The 14,155-nt window shown below is 32.7% G+C and overlaps 3 protein-coding genes across 3 annotated transcripts; 2 read left to right on the forward strand and 1 right to left on the reverse strand.

Moving 5' to 3' along the window:
• The first annotated feature begins 565 nt into the window (after window positions 1-565).
• LOC149392898 (F-box-like protein) lies at window positions 566-3,204 on the forward strand. The gene is made up of 4 exons (XM_089617236.1): window positions 566-762; window positions 894-1,052; window positions 1,265-1,504; window positions 2,615-3,204. The coding sequence occupies exons 1-4, from the start codon at window positions 691-693 to the stop codon at window positions 2,891-2,893; spliced, it is 750 nt and encodes a 249-aa protein (XP_089473362.1). The 5' UTR covers window positions 566-690; the 3' UTR covers window positions 2,894-3,204.
• A 396-nt stretch (window positions 3,205-3,600) lies between these two features.
• PCB2 (NAD(P)-binding Rossmann-fold superfamily protein) lies at window positions 3,601-5,272 on the forward strand. Its single transcript, XM_089617235.1, has one exon. The coding sequence runs from the start codon at window positions 3,842-3,844 to the stop codon at window positions 5,072-5,074; it is 1,233 nt and encodes a 410-aa protein (XP_089473361.1). The 5' UTR covers window positions 3,601-3,841; the 3' UTR covers window positions 5,075-5,272.
• A 639-nt stretch (window positions 5,273-5,911) lies between these two features.
• LOC149392900 (CASP-like protein 1D2) lies at window positions 5,912-7,176 on the reverse strand. Its single transcript, XM_089616461.1, has 3 exons — window positions 6,840-7,176; window positions 6,570-6,696; window positions 5,912-6,388 (listed from the first exon to the last, which is right to left on the reverse strand). Exons 1-3 carry the CDS (start codon window positions 7,049-7,051, stop codon window positions 6,164-6,166), a joined length of 564 nt encoding a protein of 187 aa, XP_089472587.1. The 5' UTR covers window positions 7,052-7,176; the 3' UTR covers window positions 5,912-6,163.
• Window positions 7,177-14,155: the final 6,979 nt, after the last annotated feature.

Consider the following 14,155-nt stretch of genomic DNA (forward strand, 5'->3'; position numbering starts at 1 on the left):
CCATCCAAGACTAGACACGTGACTATTCCAAGCACACCACGTGTCGACAAATGTTGAATCCAAAAAACGGCTTAACATTCGGTAAAATTGGACATAGTTGATCAAATTAAGTGAGGTAACTCAAGTAGTGAGTATTTTTACGTGCACCAATTAAATTCCGTGAATTCGAGTTACGGCCAAACAAAGACAAATTTTCGCTTATAAAAGAAAAGCATGATTTACCCCTCTAGTTCATATTGTTAATAAAACCTTAAATAAAAAAATATGAATTGGAAAGTTAAGAATTGATTTCAAAGAGTATTTTGGTTCTGGTGTGATGTTTCAAAGCAATATTGTCATTATATGGAATAGAAATAAACAATAGATAAACTAGAAGTTCTTTTAAAAAATTTCTTTGTATAAAAAAAAGGCATTAAAATGTTATTTTATGCGCTAACAAAAATATGTCGTTTCATCAATGAGAAACGACACCAAACTTCTACAACCAAAACGTAGTTCACGAAAAATAAAATAAAAACATAGAAACAGTAAACGTTTCGCTATCATTGCGTGATCATGATAGAAAGAGAATTACAATTGGCCAGGTTACACGTACTTCCATGGTTTGAGACGCACTGAATCAAAGAAAGAATCTCATCACTTTCTCGGTTTCTCCAGAGAACAGAGAGTAGAGATTTTCCCAAGAAAAAAATGACGCAATATGACATCATCCTCAATTCTCTCCCAGACGATATCGCCATCAAAATCGCTTCTTCTCTCCAGGTCTCAATTCTGTTAACGGTTCATTCAATCAACGCTCTATCGATTTCATTCGCCACCGATTCGCATATCACTCACTCGATCGAATTCGTCTCTGTTTTTCTTTTTCCTCTTCCCTTTTTTTTTTTTTACAGGTTTCGGAGCTGTGTTCGCTGGGAAGTTGTTCGAGGTTTTGGCGGGAATTGTGCAAGTCCGACTGCCTTTGGGAGTCTCTGGCTAAGCATCGATGGCCATTTCTAGGGTTACTCGAACCATCGTCTTCGTCATCGTCATCATCTTCCATCAACATCACGGTTCTTTTCCCTATTCTCTTCTCTTCGTATTTTCGATTACAATTATTGCTTTTTATCACTATTTAAGTCTCAATTTATAAAAAAAAAAAAAACCATTGAATAGTATTTAAGTGCTAACTGGTTTCATAATTAGGAAGTTTTAAAAAAATTGTTCTTGGTTTTAAAATTTTCATGTCTGTGAGTTTGTAAACCTAAAACAATAGTGGTTATAGGAGTGGAGGGGTTTCTACATTGAAAGGCACAGTGAGATGGCAAATAGAGCTGAAAAAGTTGTGAATTTTGTGGAGGAATCGGAATCGATCGAATCCGGTGACTATTTGAAAGCAATTGAGGATTTATTTGCGATGCAACTCGGGTTCAAGGACGTTGAGATGTTTCTTCTCAGCCCAAGGCTCAACTCTCTGCTTAATTTGGTTGGCCTGCACTATTCCATCAGCTGGCTTAGAGTGCCGGTAAATACATATAAATTGGTCATTTTGGTTTTTGTTAAATTTTTTTTTTTCGATACTATTTTGTAGAATTCGTTAGATTCTTTTTTGGCAATACCATTCGAGTGTTGAATCTAGCCCCCCCCCAAAAAAAAATTGTTTGATTCGCTTTATGATCTTTTCATACCTTATTGTGCAAGACTAGGAAGACATTTTTTTTAAAAATTTTTCGTCATACCGGAATTTTTTAGGCTGTTTTTTTGCCAGGGATTTTGTAATATTACCCTATATCTTTTCTGAATTCATTTTTTGCTATTAATTTTTTTTTTTACCTCACATTTCTATTTAGGTGTTAAATTTGACAACAAAAAAATAAAAAATTAAATAAAAAATTGAGCCCCTACTGTACTGATCTGTATGCTTTATGATCTTTATCGGATCTGGTTGGTCAAGACTAGAAAAACATTTTTCGAAATTTTTTCTTGAAGAGTATATTTTGGTTTTTTCACTCATGATTTTGTAAAGTTGCCCTATATCTTTGCAAAATTCGTTTATTATTGTTACTTATTTATTTTAGTTTTTACCTCATGGATCCACACTTCCATTTAGGTGTAAATTTTGACAAAAAACTGATTCTTAGAGTGCCGGTAAATGCATAAAAAAAATTGTTCTTACCGCAGAATTTTAGCCTTGATTAGCAAAGTCATTTTTGTTATTGTTAATTTCTTTTTTGCTTGTCTTTTTGGACAAATACTATTTGAGCGTTAAATCTGGCAATAAAAATTTGAGTCAGAACACAGTATTTCCCAAGTTTTGTCATAGTATTTAGGGTGTTTCCTTGCCAGTGACATTGTAAAATTGCCCTACATCTTTTGCTCAATTCATTTCTTGCTGTAAAATATATATTTATTTTTTAGTTATTTTTCCAGCACTTGTATTTTGGCGTGAAATTCGACTTTCCTTTCGGATCTATTTAGGCTAGAAAGACTTTTTTTCCCTCTAATTTTGTCGTCTTGAGAGGACATTTTTTGATGTGTGATTTGAATACAAGAGCAAAGAGACGTACTTTTTCCGATATTTCGCATAAAACAGGACATTTTTTTTTTCTTCTCGTGATCCGAATTCTTCGAACAGAGAGAGATTGTAGCTGAAATAGCTCGGCGGCGTGGGATCTCGGAGAGGCAAATCTGCGTGAAGTGGTGGAAGCTGGGACGGTGGTTCTACGGGTTTCGGATGAGAGACGAGTCCCGGTCGCGCCAGCTGTCCCTGGCGGACCTCGTGGGCCCCGCCGAGACGGAGGTTCTCGGGGTCCTCACTCGCGGCGCCGTCCACGAGGTCTTGCGGGTTCAGATCTCCTCGCCCGACCCTTCGCTCACTCCTTGGCACTGCCTTAATGCCCAGGCTCAGGGCTGAAAAAGCAAATTGCTGGTAAGTGAATTGAATGGTTTTTCTCTTCATCAGAGACTTTGTGGCTCTTGTGTCCAATAATGAATGTATATTATGTATCTATGTATGTATTAATAAGCTAAGAAGGGTGTACAGTTGTTTATAATTTTGTATCAATAAATTTGTTCCTAGTTTGAAATATATCTGCTTGTATGTAAATCCCTGTTTGTATCATATAGCAGTAGTCAATTATATAATCCAGGAAAATGGAGGGAAAATAGCTTGTTTGTTATTCTTTGGCTTTCTGTACCGAGAAACGCGTTTGGAGGAACTAGAAACTTTTGATCTTCTCTAGACCAAAAAAACAAAAAAAAGAAATGAAAAGAAAAACCTATGGTAGGTTGTTGATATATATTGAATATTTAATAGCTTGTTGATGTTGATTATTAGCTTAGCATTGGAGACATTCTTCTTCTTCGTCAATTAAAAGCTTTTTTATGCAATGATGTTCAATTTAAGCGCTAAGTTTTTATGCCGTACTTTAATTTTGTCATAAATCAATATTCAAATTCAACGTTAAATTATAAGTAAACGTGGAATTATTAATAGGAACAAAACGGAAAAGAGTTATTTCAGGCAATTTCTCTATAAACTCAGCTAGAAGTGACTTTTTCTGTCGTAGCCATTCTACTATGGAGGAATCCCCATTCTATTCCATGTAAAATCATGTCGTTTCTTTACTAAAAACGACAGAAACTTTCATGCATCAGAAAAATGCCCGTTAACTCACACGTCATCAGCAAAAAAGATTTTCCCAAAGGGAGAGAGAGAACATCATAATCATATCCACACATATCATCTCAGATTCTCTCAAGCTCTATACTCTCTCTTCCCCATGGAAGAACATCAAAGCCACTCATACTATAGCTTCATCCAATAGCCAAACCTCTCAGCCTTCACTTCCATTTCTCCGCAATGGCTCTCCAATGCCCGTCACACGCACTGTTCAATCTCAATTCGGCGACGAAGAACCAAAAGAGCTCATTTCTCACGTCCACTCATTTCTCCTCTCAGAAACTCGTCAAGAAAACTCTCTTCAAGCTCAGGACTGAAAAAATCCCCAATTCTGTAATAACAGCCTCAGCCTCAACGACGACGACGGAGAACAGAGCTTCGTCGTTCAGGGAAAAAGATCCGACGGAAATCAACGTCCTCGTCGTAGGCTCGACAGGCTACATCGGAAAATTCGTGGTCAAAGAGCTGGTCAAACGAGGCTTCAACGTCGTGGCCGTGGCGAGAGAGAAGAGCGGAATCAGAGGCAAAATCAGCAAGGAAGAGACTCTCGCCGAGCTAAACGGAGCGGAAGTCATCTTCTCCGACGTGACGAATCTCGAAACCCTAGAAAACTCGATTCGAAGCCTCTCCGCTCCGATCGACGTCGTCGTTTCGTGCCTGGCTAGCCGTACCGGCGGAGTCAAGGATTCGTGGAAGATCGACTACGAAGCCACGAAGAACAGCCTCGTCGCCGGGAAAAACTCCGGCGCCTCTCACTTCGTCCTCCTCTCCGCGATCTGCGTCCAAAAACCTCTCCTCGAATTCCAGCGAGCCAAGCTCAAGCTCGAATCGGAGCTCGAAAAGGAATCGGAACAAAACCCAGGGTTCACCTACAGCATCGTCAGACCAACGGCGTTCTTCAAGAGCCTCGCCGGACAAGTCGAGATCGTCAGAGACGGAAAACCATACGTCATGTTCGGCGACGGAAAGCTCTGCGCTTGCAAGCCGATGAGCGAGCGAGACTTGGCTTCGTTCATCGCCGACTGCGTTCTGGCGCCGGAAAAGGTCAACAAGGTGTTGCCGATCGGCGGTCCTGGGAAAGCCTACACTCCGCTGGAGCAAGGGGAGATCTTGTTCAGGCTGCTCGGGAGAGATCCGAAGTTCTTGAAGGTCCCGATCGGAATCATGGACTTCGCGATCTCGGTGCTCGATGGCCTGAAAAAGATCTTCCCGAATCTGGAAGACGCCGCGGAGTTTGGGAAGATCGGGAGGTACTACGCTGCTGAAAGTATGCTGGTTTTGGACCCCGAGACCGGGGATTACAGCGCGGAGATGACTCCGAGCTACGGGAACGATACTTTGGAGGATTTTTTCGAGCGGGTTTTGAGGGAAGGCATGGCTGGGCAGGAACTCGGAGAGCAGTCTGTTTTCTAGAAATAAAAAAGGTTCATTTCTTGTTTTTTTTTTTCTTTTTTTCTTTCTGAATCTCAAATACTGTTTCAGAATTGATATATATTGGTGATTCTATTACTATGCGGATTAATCTTACATTAAAATGTTAATATGTTGAGATCCTAACTCGGGACTTTATCAGGTTACTCGTGTCATTGCTAATTGGTTCTGAAAAATAACATTAAGGATATTCAAAGAAATTGATGGTTGGTTATTCTACTAAAGTGGATTGATCTTACTTTATCCGGTTTTTAAATAAGTCTTCGAGTTACCCGAGTGTTTGCTAATTGATTCTGAGATGAAACTCTATGATGCGATATTATAGTTTAGTTGATAAAAATGACGTTACTTTAGGAATTTGAAAATAATTGACAATAGTTACTCTACGAAGTGGATTTATCTTACTATGTTAAGATCCAAAGTGTTTATGGGACTTTACCAGGTTTATAAATAAGGTCTTAAGCTACTGATATCATTCCTAATTGATTCTGAGATCAAACTCTATGATAGGATATCATAGTTAGTTGACGAAAATCAGGTTGATTTAAGGATTTTAGAAGAATTGAGAATTGGTTACTCTACTAAGTGGATCTATCTTACTTTGTTAATATGTTTTTATGGAACTTTGTCAGGTTTATAAGATCTCATTGTTAATTGGTTTTGTATGAATGATATTTAATATAATAAAACAAATTTATAGTTCATTGATGAAATTAAAGATATTTTAGGAATTTTAGAAAGAAAAAACAATATTGAGTACAGAGTTTTGGATTCTCAGTTCAGATTTGTACAGAGGAACCAAAGAGAGCAAAGTTGGAATGAAGAAAAAAAAAATTATACTAACAATTCATTCAGCTTTTACAGAGAGAAAGAGAGAGAAGAGAGAGAGAGAGAGGAGACAGAGAAACAAGAATATGAGAATTAAGAAGAAGACAGTCCCAAGCCCCAAGCTTTTCACAAAAGCCACCAACAATTCTTTTTACACTAACAATTCAGAATCAATTAAATTGCATTACAACACTAACAACAACAAATGTCACACGAACAAATCATTAAAGGAATGGAAGATTTCTACTTGGGGATGCGCTTGTGGAGGGCTTTGAGGTCGAGCCAGACGAGAACGAGCAGAATAACAGATGCGAAGAGGGAAACGGCCACGGCGCTCCCGATATGCTTGCAAAACTTGTCGACAATCGAGCAGATCTTCATCCACCGAACGTGCTTGTTTCCCTTTAGCCCGATGTACGCGACTCCTCCCGCGGTTCCCGTGGCCGAGGCAACCAATCCCAACATCAACTGCATAACCAAAAAAAAAAAAAAAAAAATTATATTTGGTTCAACTTATCAAAAAAAAAAAAATTATTAGTCTTATCAAAAACTTATAAGATCATGAGTTACTTTTACATGGTATCAAAGCCCACGAATCTCAAACGAACACCAGCCCAAAAATAATAGGAGAGAGAGAGAGAGATCTTACGACGTCCCAGAAGGCGAGGTAGAGCAAACACTTGGTTGAGTATTGGGGCTTAAAGATGATCAAAATCGAAGCCAGTGCGGTGATCAAGCTGTAAAGCCCTGCTACTGATAATGCTACCAGAAAATATCTGCAAAAAAAGAAAAAAAAAATCTAGTTTATAAGCAACACCAACCGAGTTGGTAATCATTCCAATAACAGATTTGAGTCACTTTCAAAAAGTAGTTAGTGGTCTGTTTTTGTTATAATTGTTGTTATTTTTTAAGCGCTCACATGAAAGCCGGAGAGTGGTTAAACTTGGCGACGAACGGCCTCGGAGAAAGGCCGAGAACGGTCTGCTTGCTCGTGACAAGCACGATGATCGCGCTGAGCGTCGAAGCGAACACCAAAACCCTCAGAACCACGTCAACTTTGAAGTAATTTTTACTCGCCGTGCTTGTCGAAGAACGACTCGCTTCGTCACCTTGTTCTGTTGATGATGCCATGCCTTCTTTTCTTTCTTTTTTCTTTCTTTCTTTCTTTCTTTCTTTCTTTCTTTCCTTTTCTTCTTTAGAGCTGATAGGACGAAGTTTGTTTTTTATGTCTTGTGTTTTGTGATTTATGGAACGTGTATATATATAGTCGTCTAAATATGCGACAACGTACGTTTGAATGTATGCTTTGAGAGAGAATTGAGTTTTTTTTTTGAATTCTTATACGCAACTTGATTTTGTAATCTGAAACCATGATATTAATTGTTTTTTAATGCTTGCATGTCTGTACCATTGACCCTCCCTCCCATTTTGTTTTTAATTCGTAGAAGATTTGGATAGGTAAGAAAATCAGTGTGGACACTTAATTTATTGTTATAATTATTGCTTTATTAGGAGTCGAAGATGCTAACTTGGAGAGTTTCTTGGTCATGTATGGTGGGAATTATATATATATATATATATGAACACATATATATATATATATATATATATATATATATATATATATATATGTGTGTGTGTGTGTGTGTGTGTGTGTGTTTATATAACTTGTTACTTTGTTTGAATTTTGTGAAAATGGGGCCTGAAATATAGCGGCTTTAACTCTTTTATTTATTTATTATATTTTATGGCGTTTTCTTGGATAACTTCTTAAGGAGGGCGTTTTAGTCTTTTGCAAGAAAAAAAGAGCTTATAATAAAGTTACAAAGTTGGTGGTTTATTGATACATTACACTAATGCGCACAAACACGAGAAATGTTGAAAATAGTACGCTAGATTGGACAAATAAAAAAAAAGCGTGGGAAAATTATAAGGAAAAAAATGGTCATTTTCATAATATTCAACAAACCGAAAAGTATTAAATCGACATTATATTACGCGTATTATTTTTATAATGACGAAAATGAAACCGAATGAAATTTTATGGGTCCACGTAAAGACAATAAAACATGAGTTTTATTCCTTATGGTTTTTTCACATTGAAACCTTCTTATTAAAGCTAATAATACCAAAAGTTAATAACATACAATACCCCAAAGAAAAAAGAGGGGGTCATTTTCTTATCTTTTCACTATCACATATCAATGATAGCAGTTTTTTTTTTTTATTTATCAATAGGCGGATAATTTTATAAGCTAATCCTAATAATGAATCTTCAAGAAATGTACTTTTAAATTATAAATATTCAATCTTTCCATGACTAACTATATTAGTATTTTAGTAGTAGTTGTGAATGGAAGTTTGAATGACATATCATATTTATAATAATGTCGTGTACATGCACGTCATGATTATATACCATAATAGAGGTTATCCTTTAAATTTTTGCTTATGTGGCTTAGTCCATACTAGTTGAAAGCAAATATTTCTTTTTTGAAAAAATTGTCATAGTCATCTTTATATATGTTTTAGATTTTCAAGTAACCTAGCTACTTATCAATTGTTTTTGTTGGATTATTCTATCTTTTTTTTTTATTTTGTTTTTTGAAATAGTTGGATTATTCTATCTTGTTTATTAGAAATTCATAAATGCGACCGACTGACTGTGATCTCATATTTGAAAATATGAGTAATTGCGTGTGTATATAATCATGGACATAAAAAATTAAAGCTAAAAAATTAAGGCTAATGATAATATTATTTTGACCAAAAACCCTAGTTTTTATAAAAGTTAAACTCGTACGTACAAATCTATGTAAAAAGTACAAATCTGTATTTATCTCCTTAAAAAAGATACTAATATATTATAGATTAAGTAAGACAAATTGCTTTATTTTTATACATAAAAAATTTATAATTTCCATAGGATAAATTCCTAGCTTCCTGTATAAAATCTGTTTCAAATTGTAATTATATGCATTATTACTATGTTAACATTTTTGCGTACTACTTGCAAGAGGTATATATTTGTTCAATAAATACTAAGGTGAAAATAGTTAAAAATAGTAACGCAAAATAGAAACGCACATGTAACACATAAACGGAATAGCATTGAAGCCATGAACTTACTAATAGTAAGATTAAATTACATAGATCCCTAAATTCTTACACATGTAATAATGAGTCCTTCGACTGAAGTTTTCTAAACAAAACTTTCATGTTCAACTTTGAAGTCGTTAATTACAGTTTCAGTCCTTGCAAATCCATATTTAACATATATACATGTGTCACATTCTTGGTAAACAAATCAAGAAAATACCCCTAAGAGTCGTCTTTGATTTGATTTTTCATTCTGCTTTCTCAAACACAAGAGAAGCAAAAGGCAATAAAGCATGAGTCATCTCTCAGTCCCGGTTTCAATTTTCTTCAAATGGAAGGAAAACAAAAGTTGGGTTCTTTCTTTCAGATTTTCAAGTTCCGAGTGAGCTTTATTAACTTCATTCGCATAGCCACGATTGCAATTTTAGCTTATAATAGTCTGGGTCGGCCTAACACAATTGGAGGCTTTAGGTAAAATTTAAGAATTAAATCTCTTAAAAAAATTACATTTATAAATAAATGAGTCAATATTTACATGTCGATCAAATTATGGTCTTTAATATTACGAGATGAGGTTTTTTTTAAGCTTTTATTATTTTTTAAACTTTTGGAACCTTAAGCGTGGGCCTAACTCACCAAGGGTAAAGGCCGGCCCTGATTATAGCCATGCCGATGAAGATATAGCCTTGCTACCTAAACTTTTCAAAAATCAGAAAACATAAGCAAACTTCATGAGCAGAGAAGTTATTCAACGAAATGCTCCGTAGAGGCGTAAAGAAAAAAGAAAAAAGAAAAAATATGCTCAAGGAGAGCGATGAAGAATGGAGGAGAGAGATTTCTACTTAACCCTTTCTTAGATATTTGAAACTCACTTGATTTTATAAAAAACTTTTACAAATCCATGCATGTTTTATTTTTATCAGCGTTCTTACTTCTTAGTCGCCGTCTAACAGCTTTTGTGTAGAATCCTGAAATTCTTTTAGAAAATTATAAAATTTAGAAACTTTGTGATTAATATGAAATTTGAAGTTTTTTTAGTGTATATACGTAGACTAGTTTTAGGAACGCGTATTTATATAACTTCGATTTCAATGTTCTTCAAATATGTATTTATATGATTTTAATTTGTTACTTTACTAAAAAAAAGTAAAAAAAAAAAAAAGAATAAAATAAAGAGAGATGTTAAAATAAAAATTCATTTAATTAATACTCTAAAAAAATTTATTTGAAAGAAAAAAGAAAATTTTCAAAAAAAATTAAAATATAAAGAGAGAAAGAAACATATATATATATATATATATATATATATATATATATATATATATATATACACACGTGAGCGTGTGTATATTTATGCCAGCATTATGTCTCGCGCGTTGTTGTGGAATAATTAATATATTTTAGTCTGAAGGAAGAAATATATAGAGACATATCCAGAAATATTTAGATTTGAAAAAAAATGTATTTAAAGTTTTTTAGAGATATTTTTATCTTTTTGAAGAAAAAAAAAATCAGTACGAATGAATACTACTTGTGTTTAAGATCTCATTTCTTATTTTTTTCTTAAAAAAAAGTTAAAATACTGGTAATGATGATTCCTTTATTTTATGTATAATATATATGTGTGTGTGTGTGTGTGTGTGTGTGTGTGTGTGTGTAGAAAATAAGAGGAAGAAGAAGAATAGATTAGAGAGATAGAATATTATAAAAATAAAGAGAAAAGCAGGAAGGAGATGGAGAGACAGGGAGAATTAGAGCAAAATTATAGATAAAAATGGTAGATTTGTAGTACAAATTCAAACAAAATCCATTTATTTGCTTCAAGCAGTGGGAATGGTTAGAGACATAGAGAACATGATATCAAAATTGATATGAAAATACTAGATATAGAAAAAGAAAAAAAAAAGTTAATAGTTGTCAAAATATAAGTGGAGAGAATTTATTTGCATCTTTTTATATTTTGTTTTAAATTTGTAATTTTTCTTTTTTTGTTAGAATATTTAATACCAATTTAGAATGATTATACCTACAAATTAAATATTTTAAAGTAGAGTTCATCATGCATTAATCACTTTACTTTCTTTTTTTTTTCATTGGTTTAGTGTTTTCATTTTTAAATTGTTTTTTGTCTGAAGATAAACATAAGGGAAAGAAAACGTAAAGGGGAGAAAGAAAAAAAAATGCAGTGGGTCCCACAATTGCCCGTTGTCATTGCATTTTTTTTATCAGACCCATTGTCATTGCAACGACGGTAGAAGCGTGAGGAATGGATTTCTGTGGCACATGTCGTCCGTTTATTAAAGAATTTTCAATTTCATTAGATTAAGATTTAAGACTCACGAAATTATTATCAATAGTTTTTTTTTAACAAGTAACAAAATATTTAGAGATAGATTAATAATTTTTTATTTTATTTTAGTGTTTCAGTGATTTCAAAATGTTGCATGTTTTTTTATCTTAGTGTTTTTTTTTTATCATCTAAGATTTTTTAAAAGTAATATGGACCAAACTATTTATTAACTAAACAAAAACTAAATTATAATTTTGATGACCAAAACAAAATTAGAGTGATATAGAATATTAAAAATAAAAGTATCTTATATATATATATATATATATATAATGGGTTGATAAAAAGAAATAAAAATGTAATAACAAGACTTTAATATACTTTTTCTCTCCATAAAAAATTTAGGGATTTTTGGTTCTCAACAACCCTTCTCCTTTTAAAGAGTGAGACACCACTTTTCGGTATTCTCCGACCTAAGGAAAGATGAGGAGTTTTGGTCATCTTCTTTAGATCATCATTTTTGGAGCATTTCATGCCAATTTCGCTGGATTCTGCCGCGTCCATCCCGTCGGATTCCGTCTCCCCCATCTCGACGGTGCTCGATTTTGGTCTTATCTTCGACCCTCTCAATGACGTCCTTGCGGTCATCTTCTCCCCTCTACCTCCCCCGTCTCCGAAGCCCGTTCTGCCGCTACTCCTCCATGCGTTTTGGTGTTTGTTGTTTTTTGTGGTGTATTTTTAGAGAATATGTTAGTTTTAACTTAGTTTATCTTTTGCATCAATTAGGATGTTTAAGCTTTGATGTTTTTTTTTTTTTTTTTTTTTTTTTTTTTTTTTTTTTTTTTTTTTTTTTTTTATGTTTCAAAGATGACTTAGTCATCTATTGGGTATTTAGATTCTAGTTTTTTCGGTAATCTTTTGATGGTGCAAACACTCGAACGTCTTTTACAACGGTTGGTAGTTCTCGAGCACTTTAGTTCGTTCAATAACTTTTGAGGAGTTTTTTTTAAAAAAAAAAAAAAAGAGCCAATGAGTTGCTCTAATCTTAGTATGGTCTATATTCCGGTCATCGGAAGTTCTCACACAACATTTTAGATTAAGGGATATATATTTTGCCCATAAAATAACATAAGGGTTAGTTACATCATTAACAATAAATTTAGGGGTAGATGTGATATTAATAAAATTGCAGACTATTAACTATATTATTTGACTAAGATTGAAGGAATATGTTTGATAATTTTCCTTTTAAATGTATATATACACATATATATATATATATATATATATATATATATATATATATTATTTTTGTGTGTGGTAGGGATATGATTAGGATAAACCGAACGGGCTCAATGATTGATAAAAGTATAAAATTGGATAATCAACAGAAAATGAAAGAAAAGAGACGTACAGCCATGTGGTATTGGAAAACCAAATCCCTTATAATCTCAGTTAGGTGGGTAGTTTTCTTCCTCCTGGATATATTTGATAATATATCATTGACTTAGAGTATTTTAATGGATAACTCAAAAACTCTATAAATAGTGCTAGAGTTCTCTAATGATAAAAATACCAAAATTCTAAAACTCTATATTTTGCGTAATTTTGACACCAAATAGACAGTGTTACATCAAATTTGATGTAGCGCTGTTCATTTAGTGTCAAGAATTCATCAAATATTTAAGCATCATTATAATCTAATTAATTCATAATCTTTAATTAAAAGTACATGTTTAATTAATCCAAGTTTAATCAATATGCTTTTAACTGTTTGAATTTTTTTTATAATTCAAATTAATTTCTTCAATACCACTTCAATTAAGCGACCAATAATTAAAAAAGTTTATAGATATGAAATCAAATTAAGCCGATAATTAATAATAATAATTTATAGATATCAAACCTAAATAAGCCGATAATTAAAAGATAATACTACAAATACTATCACTACAAAAGTCTTAACATTACAAGAAAATATTAATACAAAGATAAAAAACGGAAATTACATTGTATTATTTATTTCCTAAAAATGTTGTATTATATATGTAATTAAATTTGTTAATTTTCACTTTTATTTATTATATTTTTATTTTTAAATAATTTTTTATTGATTTATACTATTTGTTACATATAATTGATAAATAAAATACAATTACATTTTTATATATCGAATTAGATATTACAAATAACTAATAAAATTAAGACACTTAATCTAAAAACATTTAGATTAAATAGCCTAAACAAAAAACATATTATTAGAATATTCCTTTTAGCGTAAGATATAGTGTAATACATTGGAGCAAAAAATATATTTGGCGTAAAAGTTACACCAAATTAGTGTGAAAATTACACTAAATTTGATGTCTCTATTGGAGATACTATTAAAAAGTCTTTGTACTATTATTATCCAAAATGATAAAATTCATTACAAAAATTCTTTAAAACATAATAACCTTCATTATTTATTTAATGATAATATTATGTTTTACACTCTATTTATCATATAAGATCTTATATATGTTTTTATGTGTGATTTGAAACAGTTATATTTATGTGTGTGTGTGTGTGTATATATATATATAAATATATATATATATATATATATATATATATCTATATTTGTATACAGAAACCATAATTCAAAATTATGTCAACTTTTTTTTATATATTAATTTTTTAAATTGGAAAAATATCAGGGTTAATTAGGAGTTCTTGCTTCTTCTTTTTATAAATGATACAAACAAAAAATTGTTTTTTTTTCTTCTAAAACAGTTGTATCATTAGGTCAAAATAGAGGTTTAATAAGATGACCACATATTGTAGCTACATATACAGTAATATTA

This window comes from Urtica dioica, chromosome 6 (assembly GCF_054948205.1).
Source record: "Urtica dioica subsp. dioica isolate 48M chromosome 6, U.dioica_male_clone48M_v1_H2, whole genome shotgun sequence".
Classification (NCBI taxonomy): domain Eukaryota; kingdom Viridiplantae; phylum Streptophyta; class Magnoliopsida; order Rosales; family Urticaceae; genus Urtica; species Urtica dioica.